Below are 16,307 nucleotides of genomic sequence, written 5' to 3'. Positions count from 1 at the left end.
CTTTAACTTACAAATAAATACAAGTTTTACCATGTAAAGTTCAAATTTAAATTATATAACGTTCTGAAAACGTGTGTAAGTTTAACAGACGAAAACTACATTTCCTAGCCCCTATCTCACTGGAAGGCCCTAAACCCGTCTAACAGTAGTGGAACTCTGTAGTCATTTCTAGTGACATTAGCATAAAAGCGAGCGTGCAGCTGAACTACAGTACCCATACGACACTATTTCAGCCTACAGTACATTCTGCTGCTTATCCGGGGATGTCACACCGCTGCTATTTTCTCCCCTCAGTCCCTCTCACTCTCAGCCTACAGCTCCAGCGGACTGACACTGGGCTTTGGATAGAAAGAAACGAACAATAAGATACAAAAACAGGAGGCCAAAAAAAATGACAGAGCTCGGAGTGGGAAGCCTGCCGCTGGGAGATCCTGCTTTTAATTACCAGGAGCACGAGCTTAACGAGAGGCTGAAGCGGCTTTACCCGGCTGTAAACGAGGAAGAGACCCCTTTACCCCGATCCTGGAGCCCCAAGGATAAATACAGCTACATTGGGCTGTCACAGAACAACCTACGGGTCCATTACAAAGGTTAGAGACCTGCCTCATCACTGATGGGCCTAAGTGTGTAGTCAAAACAGCAGTTCAAATCTGTCTGTGTTGTTGCCGAAGGGGGGGGTCTCTCTCTCTCTCTCTCTCTCTCTCTCTCTCTCTCTCTCTCTCACACACACACACACACATACACACTCAGTATGCGATTATGTTGACTGTGTATGTGCGTGTGCAGTCCTGGTAAATCTAGTCTGAGCTGCCTCTCCTGTCCTGTAACCTTGCTTTGTTTCACGAATGAGCAGAGGAATGCCCAGATGGGTGACAGTGAACTCGCTAACCCTGGCCATCGGTCTCATTACCGTCACACTGAAATCTTCAATATCATGGCTCTTCTTTGTTTATTTACTGTTTATGACGTTACTGCTTTGGAGTAAACTCACTGCATCTGACGTTCTCCTCGCTTTGTACTGGAAGGGGACACTGGTAGCAGTAACGACGCATAGTTTATTGGCAAACCCCTGTCTAACTTACGGGAGCTTGCTAACAGAAAGCTGTTAACCAAACACATTACTTAGCCTTGTGGCTAACTAGCTAACGTTAGCCAACTTAGCTGTTCCTAATATTGAATTGAGGACAGTAGGTTCCGAGGTGGACACCAACAGAACTTGTTGTTTTCCAGTGCAGTATCAGTTGAAATATTAACGCTGTACAGTGCTATAGCAAACAGGATAAAATGGCATTGTTTTGTGTTTCTCATGTGATTTCAGAGCAGTGTTCTAGAAGTCTTTTCCAATCATTTTCCCGTCCACCTCCATTCAGATCTGCGTGCCCCGAGCCTAACAACAGTTTCAGGTCCAGTTTCTAGCAGGCAACAGAGGTGCTGCCGTGAGAGGAAGGCCTCTGCGCATTACATTAGGCCAAAATGCACCGTTCTGGTAATAAATCCGGAGTATCGACGGGCTCTGGCATTTTAACGTTAACAGCAACCAGACGGTTCAGTCAGTCTTTCATTCAGATGGATAAAAGCTGACAGCAGGGCTTTTAGCCGTCTCAATTTAGCAACCACCTATATCAAAACAAGGTGACATCCGTGTGACGGCTTCTGTGCTGTTCAGACAAACCCCCCCCCCCCCCCCCCACACACACACACACACACACACACCAAAACAGGAAAACACTACAAGACTTTAATCACACACTGTGAAAAATCCCAATTGATAGGCTCCTTTGGGCCCCGTGTAGAAGGTGAGAGGATACAGGCAAGATGTGTAATTCAAAATTAAGGTTGTGTAATCCATTTTGTGAGGTTGATGGAGTGGTGGTCCTACAGTTTGGAAATAGCAGGGAGGGCCTCTTATTTGTAGACTCGGGCCTAATGCCAGATACAACCGCAGATCATTTAATGCATAATTGATCAGGTCCCTGCTGATGAGCAGTTGAATATGAGCTTCCATTCAGTTTATCTGTTATGTTGAGAATGTTGATTTACCTTTTGCTATAATCAGTGCTGTTAAGATAATTGTATTCTAGTCTAGAATTACCTAACAGCTCTGGCACTGGCTCAAAGTGGTGTATTGCTGAGGATGAGGGGGGGGGGGTTCTTGTTGAGGTTATGTTGGACATTGAGTCATTATGTTTATGAAAGGTGCACAGATTCAGTGACACTGCACTATTGTTAAGGCATGACATATAAATAGGTTTGTTCTGGAGTGTGTGAGATATTTTTTTCTGCTCCTGGTTGTTCCTGCTCTGTTCCCTCACCCTTGTGGTTTGGATGCTATTTTGACCAGCGTGCCAATTTTCTCTGTTCAAGGCCATGCAGTGTCTACCTAGTCCTGCTGCGCACTGACAGAGATTAATCCTCGCAGCCTCAGCAGCAAGATAGATACTTAAACAAACTTAATGACTTTGTACCAATAAATGCAGCAAATGGTGTTAATTTTTACACCTCTGCAGATGCAAAGATAATTTTATCATTAACTTAGAAATAAAGAGAGGGTTACAGTTGCATAGTAGGAATACATAGTAGGAATAAATCTAATGTTCTGTAACACACCCTATAGCGTTTTCTTTGCACTTTTACACACATAATAAATTCAGCTGCACCCTGATGAAAGACCAAGCTGTTGACTAAGGATTTTGTTGGAATACTAATTGTTTTGCTGTAGATTTATGTTTTATGACTTACAGTAATCACAATGTCAGTGTACCAAGCAAACTTTTAACTGAGCAAAACTTTTCGCAAGCAAATAGTTTCAAAAAAGTCAACTAATCATTTCTTTGACCTTTGAGAGAAGCGCTTTAATATATACTGTGAATAACCATAACAAGACTGACGTGGAACTAAAGGAATAGTACGGGATTTCAAATTCACATACTTTACGAAATTTAGTTGAGCAAAAGGAAAGCATTTATCTAAATAGGATCATGATTTTTATTAGGGTTTCATTTATTTCAAACTGCAATCCATTTGTTTGAGCCATGTTGAAATTAAAGTGCACAAATAGAGAAACCTACAGGCTGCACTAGATGCTGCTGCGGAATAGTCGCAACTAAGGCCTCAGTCATTCTCTGTTGTGTACAGACACCAAAAGCTGGAGTAGTAATTGCTGTTATACGTCTTTGAAATCAGATGATAATGACATTTACGTCACTTAGACCCCAGCGTACCTCCCCATTATTACATAAATGAACTGTGGTGTATCACATCTTTGGTAAGCTAAGTTCAGTTCCTCTAGCCACACCCAAGCCTGATTACTGCCACACCCATTTTCAATCAAGAAATCACTTAAATGGGACCTGCCTGACAAAGTGGAGTAGACCAAAATATCCTCAAAGGCCAGACATCATGCCACGATCCAAGGAAATTCAGGAACAAATGAGAAACAAAGTAATTAAGATCTATCAGTCTGGAAAAGGCTATAAACCCATTTCTAAAGCTTTAGATGTCCAACGTACCACAGTGAGAGCCATTATCCAAAAATGGTGAAAACATGAAACCGTGGTGAACCTTCGCAGGAGTGGCCAGCCGACCAAAATTACCCCAAGAGTGCAAGATCGACTTATTCAAGAGGTCACAAAAGAACCCAGAACAACATGCAAAGAACTGCAGGCCTCACTTGCCTCAGTTAAGGTCAGCGTTCACGACTCCACATTAAGGAAAGTGACTGGGCAAACATGGTCTGCATGGCGGGGTTCCAAGATGAAAACCACTGCTGAGCAAAAGGAACAAAAAGGCTCGTCTCAGTTTAGCCAGAAAACATTTTGAAGATCCCCAAGACATTTAGGAAAATTTGTGGACTGATGAGAAAAAACTTAAACTTTTTGGAAGTTGTGTGTCCCATTGCATCTAGTGTAAAAGTAACAGCATTTCTGAAAAGGAACATCATACCACCAGTAAAACAGGGTGGTGGTAGTGTGATGGTCTGGAGCTGTTTTGCTGCCTCAGGACCTGGAAGACTTACCGTGGTAAACTGAACCATGAATTCTGTTGTCTGCCAAAACATCCTGAAAGAGAATATCTGGCCATCTGTGTGACCTCAACCTGAAGCACACTTGGGTTTTGGAAGAGGTCAGTGATCCAAAACACTCCAAGTCCACCTCTAAATGGCTTAAGAAAAACAAAATGAAGGCTTTGGAGTGGCCTAGTCAAAGTCCTGACCTGAATCTGATTGAGATGTTGTGGCATGATCTTAAAAAGGCGGTTTATCATGGGAAACCCTCCAATGTGGCTGAATTAAGACAATTCTGCAAAGATGAGTGGGCCAAAATTCCTCCACAGTGCTGTAAAAGACTCCTTGGCCATTATTGCAAACACTTGATTGCAGTTTTTGCTGCTAAGTGTTATTAGGTTTAGAGGGCAATAACTTTTTCAAACTATTGTACACGAACAGGTGTGTGGCAACTACACCCATATGGAAAAGAAATAGAAAGAACTTATAAAAGACTTGCATAAGATGTGGCCTACTTCATATAGTGAATCATATAAGGCTTATATGATTTACTCATGAAAGTGGACACTTTCTCATTACTTTCATATATTGTTTTAGTAAGTATCCAAAACGTACAAGTTTCATTTATACAATTTTTCAAGGGATCTTATGTCTGGTTTCACTCTTGTATGCTTTTCATACAAGTTTCACATAAGACAGATGCAAACCTTATAAGATTTATATACATCTTTTCCATATGGGCATTCTTCCTTGAGCTTATTCCATAGTCACTCCTCACCACCCTGGTGTTATCCAGAGCCTCAAAAGCCTAAGATGACATTACTGTTTATAGTTTGGTTGTCTGCATAGGTGGATTTGTGCAGATTTTTGTGGAGGCATACACCCTGCATACTTTACTAGACAAAGGCCCTGAGTCCACTGTACAAGGACCTAATTGCTCATAATTGTCCGAAGAGCTGCTCCTACAGGACAACTTGAACTAGCAAAGTCTATTAAACACAGTGCAATTTTAGTGGAAAATCACAAGGAAAGTTACTGGAAGATACAGAAGGTAGAAATCTTAGATAAGAGTTCATTAAGGATACACTTCGCCGTCATTTTCAGAGGTTATTTGTTATTGCACTGTACATTTGTGCAGTGAGTCTACTAAAGGGTCTACTAAAGGTTTTATATTGTTTGGTTTATATATTTGGTTTATATTGTATTTGATCTGCATACTCAGGTATTTAAATACTTTTGACATATTTTGAACTGACACTTTTAAAGACAAATTTGTTGGTATTTTCAGAAAGACCTAATGGTTTGTTTTTTACATTTTGATTTAACTTTCGCTAATGCTGATTTTCTGATTCAACTCAGAGGTTGAAAATTTTCAATTGTCTTCTTACGACAGGTGACATGTAAATATTTACAGCACTGTTTAGTTATAAAATGAGCATAATAGCCTGCCAAGCATCATTATGTTACATGTTTCAGAACCTATATTATGCTAACTTTTGTTGCCATCACGATGAAGTCATGGTAATTGGAATTGGCCGAAGTGGTCCAAAATGAGTGCCATCATAATTTTTTTGAAATTTCCAAATGCACCATGAAAATTGGGACAGCTATGCTGCCCAAACTCTATGTATGACAGAGTTGGAGTTGGCTCTGGCTCAGGAGGTTTAGCAGGTTGAATAGCTGGCTTGTTGCCTCCTTTTACTCGTTGATGTATATTTCATTGAAGATCTCGGAATGCCGGCTGCTACCAGCCAGGAAGCCAAACACATTTATGGTAAATCTGCTTTGTCAGTGTGTGCTAGAAATTGTGCCACAAACCAATTTAAACTCTAATATTGTTTAGTTTTGGTTTATTGCCTAAGAAAGAAAGGTGTAAATTCTCTAACTGTAACAAAAGTAAAGTGAGTAAAGGAAATGTCATTTAGTCACCATCTAAACTTGGTTAAAAATGGATAGAAGATGTGTAATAAGACATACGGTAACTGAAAATAAGTGTGTATATATATATCACGATATGTGGTATTTTTTTTTATACTTTTGGTCATTATGCTTCAGTATGAAGTTGCATCTATATTGAAACTAGACACCTGTTGCTTTCAAACTAGAATTATTGTGATTTGAAAAAGTCTGAGTAAGTTCAATCCAGTGGTTCAGTAGCTTGTAGAACAACAATACCTTAAAGAATTGTTTCCTGTTTTAGTTCATTCTCTAATATCTAATATCAATTTCTAATATGTACAACACAAATGAATGCTCCAGACCAGCAAACTGCCAAAACATCTGCTTTCATAAAGATGTTCATGCTTAACGATTAGTTAAACCAGTTCATTTGAATAGCAGCACTTGGCTGCTACTTGATCTCCTAGTTCTTAGGGACCGTCAAGGTTGTACTTGGTTTTTCTGTAGAGTCATAACTGCCTGTTCTGGCCTTACTTTGGAGCTTTATATGACTGGAATACCACAGTCATGCTACTTTTTTAAAAATTTCTTTATCATAAATACAATTGTGAGATACAGAACTCAATTGTTAGGCTATAAACAAACTACACATCAATTGCATGACGTTCATATAAACACTACTAAGAACGTGTTTTTAGCGTGATCAGTTGGTGCTGAATTTCCCTGAAGTCTCTAGCCTTATTTAGCCATTTATGTGCTAACACATGTTCATGTAATACCTTCAGTTTACTTCTGTGTTTTAAGAAAAAAATGTGAAAATATTTAAAGCATCTCGTTATCATATTTGCAGCATCTAAACAAAAATCTGATCCAGAAAATGGAACCAGAAATGAAAAATCCTGTCTCATTTATGAATTTTTAAGACTCATTCCTGCAGCACACTAGGAAGGACGTGATCTAGATACAGGCTAAAATTTAGTTAGTTTCCTTCTCTGCTCATGCTCAGCTTCTCCACCAAGTTTTGTTAACTTTGACCTGCATAATCCCGCTGACAGAAAGGTAGATAAATCGCAATGAGAACATACCTCTGCCTCAGCTCTTATCTAGGCAGAAGACACATAATTAAAGTTCAGAGATTAATGTTTTCAAAGGTCACGTGGCCCTAACCTTTGTGCTGCATTCATGTATTGTCAGTAGAATGGTAACAATGTTGTTATCTCATAGTATATTTGTAGTATATTGCTAACTTAAGACAAACAGGTTATAGCATCTTTAATTTGAGATTTTATTTAACTTTAACTGTATGAGATTTTATCAGCATTCCCATCAGATGGGAAATAAAGTAACTTAAAAATCCTTAATATCACTGACTTGGAAAAATACCATTTCCAGATTTCCATTTATTATTAACTAGGCCATCATATCTCTTAGAGGCCACAGTGATGAAGTGCTGCTGTGTAGCATAATCTGCCTCAGGGAGACCAAAACAGAAGATACAAACCTTTTAGCACAAGTTCCAGGTGTATCTCTGCACACAAACAAGTAATATGTAGCCTTGTGCTGTATGGCCACATGCCCAAAGTGTTATATTCACTTTTGTTTTGACTGAAGTATTTTCTTAGTTTAGACACATTTGATAACCAATGTATTAGTCTATACCAGTCCAAAAAAATTTAGTTATTTTTTAGTAAGTTAAATAAAAGATGTAATCAAAGAGTCTGAACAGGAAAGCAGCTCTGAATTCATGTTTTTAATACCTAGCAAGGTCTGTAGCTTAGTAGTATCATAACTGAGTATATGGTGGCGGTGTTGTCAGCTAGGGTCTAATATAAATGGCATTAATTCCCTCATGAAGTCATATAAGAATTTTTGTACTTCCTCATACTATAAATAAATCCTCAAATGTTATTATGATGTTGACATAGTGATATGGACTCTGCTTCTTTTGACACTGTGAGGCATTTAGCAACGTGTTGCTTTGGTCTTTGTTGTGCTTGCTATTATTGAACAGATAGATTTTGCACTTTGCCTCTGCTAGTGGTCAAAAATACACCCTGGAGGCAGACTGCTGATATTCTAGTAAGCAATTAAGGCCACACAGTGCTGTGGGTGAAGAGGAACAGGACATTAACAGTTGCTCCTTGAACTCTTGTGGAAAGGTTTAAAGTCGCACAAGAGCAGAAATGTCTAATACTGCCAGGGCTTTAATATTAAATCACATGGCCTTTCATTCAAACTTTACAACACTGTTACACTCTAAGTTTCTTATCTAATACAAATAAAAAACCACAACGGCCTAATCAGCATGAATCAGCATGAATGCAGAATTATAAACCAGACATTTTGGTTAACGGTAGTAACCATCTCACATACCCATTTATGTAGTCCCAAAGAGACCTGCTGGCCTACTGAGGTCTAAAATTAGACTACTGGCTGACACACACACAAACACACACAGACACGCACAGGCACGCCAGTCACATGTGTAAACATGATAGAACATGCATAGTGGATTTGTGGGTCAAAAAAGATGCAAAAATGAGTGTTAGCGAATGTCCTGTCACTCTGTGCTTCCTAAAAAACACTAATGGGCTAGCATATGTGGATATTTTATATAGTGTTAATGTAATTCAGACTCTAACATGCTTTAGTTCATTATTAATTATGGCACTGTGATCTTTTAATAGTGTCATAGTCGCACCCTTATTAAAAAAAATATAAAACAAATATCATTAAAAGAGTTAGGATCACAGTTAAAGAGGTGTTGTTACTGTAAACCTATACAAGTGATGCTATACTAAGAGTATTTTACAGAGTATTTTTTGAAAAAATGAAAACACATCGAGCCAGTATATTTCTAACTTCCTGTTCTACTCTATAGTATGTATAACTTTATTTTAGTGACCACACTTAAGTCCCCCTCACACACAACAAACAGCAACAGCCTCAAGGTGTCTGCTGACAGCCAGCTGCTTCGTTTAAGGTTACAGCATGTCTACATTTCATGCACACACAGAGCTCTCAGTGACTTGTTATGTGTGGTGACAGGTGAGCTCAGTCAATGGTGCGATTACATGTAACAGAAAGAGATGCACATGCTTACTGTAGAGGCTAGATTGCAGTTATACAACAGTACTGAACATATTAGTCTCTCTCTCTCATGACCCGAGGGATTGCATAAGCAGCCATCTGAATATAGAATGACAGACAGTAATATGTGTTGTGCTCAAATCTAATTGGTCCAGACAAAATACATGAGCCCTGTGACCTCATTGTCTACATCTTTACCAGACTGTGTTAAATCAATGTCCTGTATAACCTATTCATAGAAAAGTCACCTTAACAAAAAGATGAATGTTATTTGAGAAATCCACGCGTATCTGAGCCTAATCTGAGCCTCACTGATCACTCAGCCTTGTGGTGCAAGCCCAACACAGCCTTGTGGAAATGTAGGGGGAATAAATAAGAAAACTGATGGCAGTTAGGTTAGTTATCAAACCTACAGCTGTTTCTGTTGCCATATTCAGATTAGATGAGCTTCTTCTGAAAAGCTGCCTTTGGTCTTCATCAAACATGTCTGCCGTTACTCTGGCCACACCACTCTATCTTTTGTCTGTTCAGAGCACATTATTGCAAAAGACCTGGGGCCAGATGCAGAAAGCTCTGTTTATATTACCAACCAAAACTGTGTGTATACACTAAGGCAGATATGCGCATACACATTCTTTTTTTTTTTGTCATATTTATAGAGATGTGCCTATGCATTATCCAGTCCTCCTTCCACAGAAAAAAACCCCTTAATAAAAAGACGTTGAAAAGACATTGAAGAAAGCTTTGATGTCTGAAGAATGCTGAGATTAGGTTAAAAAGTTGAAGGTGAAAAGTCAGCTTCTGAGGCTGTTCAAAAGACATTTACAAAAAGACATCCTTTTACATCTAAATCCTTTAAAAGGTTTAAAAGTTATAAAGGGCGCTCTACTTCCACAGTGCCTCGGACAATCTACTGATTTGGTCACAAAAATAAACATAATTTGGTCAACTTTTAACAGGCCACGTTTCAACCAAATGTAGATGTAAACCAGTGTCTTTTTAAAGGCAATTTAGTCCATGGGCAATGTCCATGGATACCTGGTGTTTGGGGGTGGCCTTTTGTACACTTCTACCTAGTTATTTATCTACATTTGAAAACGTCATTTGCACTACTAGTTACTAGACTATATGTTAAGTTTAACATCTAGTCTAAGTTAAGTTTATTTGTCAGTGTGTTTGTCTCTAAATGTCAGGTTCTACTTTTTATGTGTTTTTTTTTCTTTTGACCAGATAGCAAATTTATGACTAATTAAACTATGTAAATACTAAGAATCCAGGTCAGTGCCATATCATGAGACTTTGGTAGACAATCAGGAGTCAAATGCAAGCCCAGTGTTTCTTTGTTTTTAAAGTCCTTTTGTATTAGGCTACCATGTTCTTCATGTACACCTTGTATTTCTCTTTTATCAGGTCATGGAAAGAACCACAAAGATGCAGCATCAGTGCGAGCCACACACCCAATCCCTGCTGCCTGTGGGATCTACTACTTTGAAGTCAAGATTGTCAGCAAAGGTCGAGATGGGTAAGCAGATGCAACTTTTAAAACCTTAGAGTTGGTGCCCTATGTTACCATGGTAACCTGACTTAGCGCCCCCCCTCGGGTCATTCATAACATGTTCAGTGTGCCCACGCAAAAATAAAATTGCAGTAACTTTGTGTATTTCCTGTTAGTTTTTATTATATTCTGACTTTGAAGCTTAGGTCCATGAGTCACTGCACTGGCTGTTTTCTGAGGATATTATCAGAGGAGTAGGGTTTTATATATGTGTGTATATGTAAAACCCTGCCTCTTATTGTTTCATTTTAAAGAAAAAAATAGCCAACTTTAATAACTTGAAATAAATTACATGAATTCGATTTTTAATTAACATTTAAACATTTAATTTGATGGTTATAAAAATAGTATTTTTTATGACAATCATTTGTAGCACTGGTGCAAAATTTGTCGGTAACAATGTCTTTGTTCCTTTTTGTCAGTTTTTTGCATTTACACCTGTTAACTTGGTTGTGCAAAGTTTTTTCCACCTTGAGTCTGTATCAAAACAGCAGTCTTTATATCAATTATCGTATTACTGTCCAAATCCTTTGTCACGACAGAGAGAGTTACATCAGTGGAAAATTTTGGGGTGTTTTTGTTCATCTGCTGTACCAGTGAAAATGGTAGCCAGCCTTAAAAGTACAGTTTTAGTAATCATCACTGTCATCTAATGTGAGGGACTACACCTGAAAATTGTAGATCTGTATGCTTATAGTCAAGATATTCTTCTTAGTTGCCCTAGAATTACAATAATTGGGTGTCATTTCCAGAATTAGGAAATATGGAACGTTTTGAGCCCAGACTGCCTCTTCATCATGGCCCTGTGGGAATTGATTATTTAATCAGAACGCACACACACACACACACACACACACACACACACACACACACACACACACACACACACACACACACACACACACACACACACACACACACACACACACAAGCCTGTTCAGCTATCTTAGTGAGGACCTTCATTGACATAATGGTTTCCCTAGCACCTTACCCTAACCATTAAAAATGAATGCCTAACCCTTACCCTAACCATAACCTAATTGTAACCCTGACACTAAAACCACATTTTGAGCCTCAAAAAGGCCTTCAAACTTGTGAGGACCGGTGAGTGTGTCCTCACAAGTGACTGTTGGTTCTCACAAGTATAGTAGAATGCAGATTTCGGTCCTCACAAAGATAGCTAGACAGGAACACACACACACACAGTTTCAAATTGATACATTTTTTTTAAAAGTACTAAGAGAAGTCTATTTCACCAAGCGTATCCTCCTAGATAAACTGGGTCTGGAATTGTTTGCTTCATTTTGGCAGCTAGAATAGGTAACGTTGTGCACTGTTGCTGAAAAAGTTGCCACATGGAATTTAACAGCAAGAAAGTTCCTCCAGTTTAGTTCTGTTATTACAGGACTCTTTGGAAGGACCTGAATGGCAAATTTACTTCTACATTATAAAACAGTCAAAGATGAACTCCATATGTAAATGAATATGCAAAGATCTTTATTGTCAAATGAGGCCATACCGCACAAAAGAGAGTCATTGCCTTTCAGCTAATTCAGTGATTGCTGAGGTTGCTGATGAGTAAGTGTTAGGTTAGTCTCTGCAATTATTTTGCCATGTGGTTAAATGTCTGGCTTTCAGATTCTCTTTTGTGACTTGATTGGAGCTGAAATACCTCTCCATTTAAAAAATTCAAATTGCACAGTAAACATTCCCTATTTCCAGTTAAACAGCTAGGCATACAAAAGAAGTGATGCAAAATATGTTTGTATGGCTTTCATTTTTAGGCAGCTAGAAGCTGCATGATGTGTCGTGGAATGCCACGGGAATAACATGTACTCTGTGTATACATTTCAAGTTACACCCATAAGCTAATAAGTCGTTTTGAAACTTAAAAATAAGCTCACATCTCGGGTCTCAGACAGTACTGAGAAAAAGCCATAAATTCAAGAATTTGAATTCATTAAAATTTCGTAGAGATATCTTGATTGTAATTTTCTTCTCCAAGTCCAGATTCGTATTAGTGTAATCTGAAAATACTCATTTTTATGATTCTAGTTTTCTTTGTGAGAACTGACAGCATATACAAACTTTTCTTCAATGCGATTTCCAGAATAAAAGAAATTATTGAACTTTCCATGCAGTAAGTGTAATAAGTTACATTATCTTCTCTCACTGAGGCAACTTTGAAATATAAAGTGCTCTAACACTGGAAAGGGGATCAGATAATTAACTGAAAATGAGTTGCTGCTTATTTTACCAGATAACAGGATACTGGCTCTTTTACCTTTTTCACTCACTTTAATAATTTTAGTACCTTGACCCTTTGACTGCTAAGATGTGGATAGCTTTAGCTTGTTTTGTTGTTGTTGTTTTCCACACTGGTACCCTACGGACTCTACTTTGGCAGATTTTGTGTCTTCATTGACAGTAAAGAGCCTTCATGCTAACAATATGTTAGCATGTGGCTGTAAGTGTGCATGACTATTTGTCTTGAGAAATCAGAGGGTCACCTCCTGATCACTGATATGAGTCAATTCCAGTCCCTGGGCAGTTGATTGGTGTATCTCTACAGTTTTGTTGGGCTGCAGCCTATAAGTCGATGATTTGACTCATCAACTGGATCAAAGTTTTTGTTTACAACTTTTTAAATCAATCCAAACTGGTTTAAGCAGAAATCACATGGACTTCAATGCTCTTTAATCCGTCAGTTTGAATGAGGTGGCGTCATGTGTAGCAGAACTAAGCTGTGGATCTGTAGCTTTGGGTTGCTTCAAGCTGCTTACACTGAAACTAAATAGAATTCCAACTTTTTATTCACTGCCGTAGATGTAGATGAATTAAATCACTTTTACTGAAATGCTCTAGTGTAGCAGTTAGCCAATTGAATGACATAATGAAAATATTCTGAGAGAGTTCAGTGGTTTGTTTTGCAATTCACCATGAAAAGTCAGAGAATTTGGTGTTACAGTGACTCTTTAGCCTGTTGCATTTCATGTTTTTTCTTTATTTTTATGACTATTTACTAGGGCTGGGCGATATGACCCAAAATTCATATCTCGATATTTTTTAGCTGGATGGCGATATAAGATATATATCTCGATTTTTTTTTTTAAGCCATAAAATAAGAACAAAAAGAGAGTTCTTAGTCAAAGCTGTGTCCCAGATGTCACACAGGCACTTTTATTAACATACAGCACAGATGTACATGAAAAATTACTCAAAATTAAATTATGAGCATTTATTAAATAATAATGCTCCATAAATAAAAGAAAACAATTTTGTTTTTGTGCTAAACAAAGAGCTCACAATTGTGCAGTCAAAATGTAAACTAAAAGACGCTGAGCGTAATAACAAAGACAGACAGATTTCACAGCTGCTCTGTTCCCGAGTTTTACTGTGTGACTGATAGCCTGGAGTTTGAAATCCACTTCATAACCACGTCTCTTACAGGTGCCATTTATGGTCCTTATACACACACAATACGGTAATATTACGTTGAAGCACAGTACGTATCACTCCGCGAAGCTCCTCGGTAGCCGTAATGCGCCGACAATCTATCAAGCGGTGCAGCTCCGTAGCTTACCAAAGTCGTACTCAAACATTTTTTTGACAGATTGCTGAGCGCCGTGTACCACATAAAATCGGTTCGCGGCCATCAAGCACAACCAGAATTCATACATAAGGCGCGCTATCAACTTTTGAGAGAATGAAAGGATTTTAGGGTTAGCGCGGTTAGCTCGTTAGCACGTTGACGCCGTCCAGCCCCACGCATAGGGCGATGCGCAGTAACTCGTTAACGGAGATTTGCCATGTCCATGTTGTCGCTGCCTGCACGTGAAGCGATGGGGGAGGAGGGGGAGTTGTCTTCAGTGAAGGCGAGGCGGAGTAACGTTGCGTAGAGACAAAAGTGGACGAAAGACAGGCAAACTTGCGGCTCCACAACTATAATTATAACGTAACATAGACTATATCGATATAAAGGATATTGTCACATCTTATATCTCGTATAAAATTATATCGATATGTTTTAAAAACTCGATATATCGCCCAGCTCTACTATTTACATTGTAGATTCTCACTGAAGGCATTATAATGTAGTAAACAAAAAAACAACAACAACTCAATGTGAAATAACTCAAAGCATGTTTGATATTGTAGAGTCTTCTAAGTAGCGATCCTTTGCTTTGATTGCTGTTTTGCACACTCTTGGCATTTTGTTGATGAGCTTCATAAGGTAGTCAGCTGAAATGGTTTTCCAACAGTCTTGAAGGAGTTCCCAGAGATGCTGAGTATTTATTGACCCCTTTGCCTTCACTCCATCTCATCCCAAACTATCAGAGCACAAAGATCTGATTTGTACAGTCTCCTCTGAACAGTTGATGTAGAGATGAGTCTGCTACTCGAACTCTGTGTGGAAATTATCTGGGCTCTAATCTAAGGTGCTGTTAACTTGCGATTTCTGAGGCTGGTGACTCTGATGAATTTATCCTCAGCAGCAGAGGTGACTCTTGGTCTTCCTTTCCTGGGATGGTCCTCATGTGAGCCAATTTCGTCGTAGCGCTTTTTGGTTTTTGTGACTGCACTTGGGCACACGTTTGTTTTTTAGCAATTTTCCAAACTGACAGACCTTCAGTTCTTAAAGTAATAATGGCCTGTGGTTTCTGTTTTTTTAAATACCTTATTTTTGGCCTTTTTCAGCTTTATTGTACAGAACAGTGAAGAGTGATGGGAAAGCAGAGGGAGAGAGAGAAAGGGGAAGACCTGTGGTAAAGGGCCGCGGGTCGGACTCGAACCCGGGCCAGATGCTTTCCGCCATGCAGCACCGCTCATCCCTGTGAGCTGAACTGGCACCTGTCCTTTACTTAGCTGATTGGTTGTTGCCATAAAATGTATTGTAACAGTTGTCAGATAGGTTGGTACATAGCTGACAACCCTGACTTCTGCACAACACAACTGATGGTCCCAAGCCCATTATTATGAAATTCCACAAAGAAACCTTGTCAAGGCACACCTGTGAAGTGAAACCATTTCAGGCATAACTGCATCATGAAGCTCATTGAGAAAAGGCCATGGGTTTGCAGTGCAGTCAACAAAGCAAAGGGTGGCTACTGCCAGAAATCTAAAATATAACACATTTATTATCTTTTTTTTTTTCTTTGCTACATGCTTCATATATTTGACTGGTAGTCTATGTATACTCAAAAAAAATTTATTATCATAAATATCATTAAAAGTTGTTGTGGGTCATTTAATTAAAAATAATAATATTGCGCATATTTTATAGCATGAATATTGCAGTGAACCGTTGGTACCATGCCTAGAGTGGCAAGCTATACCACTGCAGATACTTAAGGCTAACCTATTTTGCATGAACATAAAATTGAACACTAATAATTAAATGAAAGAAGTGAAGAATATCTGTCAGAGGTAAAGGAAAAAGCATTGGTAAAATAAGTATAAATAGAGCCACCGTAAAAGACTACTTTGTGTTATTTGAGTTGCTTCAATGGCTTAGTCACTGGTTTCATCATCACTGGTTATTACAGAACCTTCCTTAGCCATATCCTAGTGGAATTATTAAACTCTCTTTGGAAAAAGCTTTTTTGGTTTAAAAAAAAAGTGCTGCTGACTTTGTGCAGATTGGCCACATTAATCTAGAAAGCAGAGAGAGGATTAATTAACATGGACACTCAACTGGTTTAATTTGACTGAAAAATGATTGTAGAGCACTAAGAATAATCTTGTTTTTATTTGGATTTC

The 16,307-nt window shown here is 38.6% G+C and overlaps 1 protein-coding gene across 1 annotated transcript in view; it reads left to right on the top strand.

Annotated features, from left to right (window-relative positions):
• Positions 1–113: 113 nt before the first annotated feature.
• Positions 114–16,307, top strand: part of ranbp10 (RAN binding protein 10) — a 42,131-nt gene continuing 25,937 nt past the window's right edge. Inside the window, exons 1-2 of the mRNA XM_026172954.1 lie at positions 114–590; positions 10,403–10,514. Of these exons, the coding sequence (XP_026028739.1) occupies positions 392–590; positions 10,403–10,514 (311 nt within the window). The 5' untranslated portion in view covers positions 114–391. The remainder of the gene's footprint in view (positions 591–10,402; positions 10,515–16,307) is intronic.

This window comes from Astatotilapia calliptera, chromosome 7, assembly GCF_900246225.1.
Source record: "Astatotilapia calliptera chromosome 7, fAstCal1.2, whole genome shotgun sequence".
Lineage (NCBI taxonomy): Eukaryota > Metazoa > Chordata > Actinopteri > Cichliformes > Cichlidae > Astatotilapia > Astatotilapia calliptera.
This window is presented reverse-complemented; position numbering and strand designations above follow the sequence as displayed.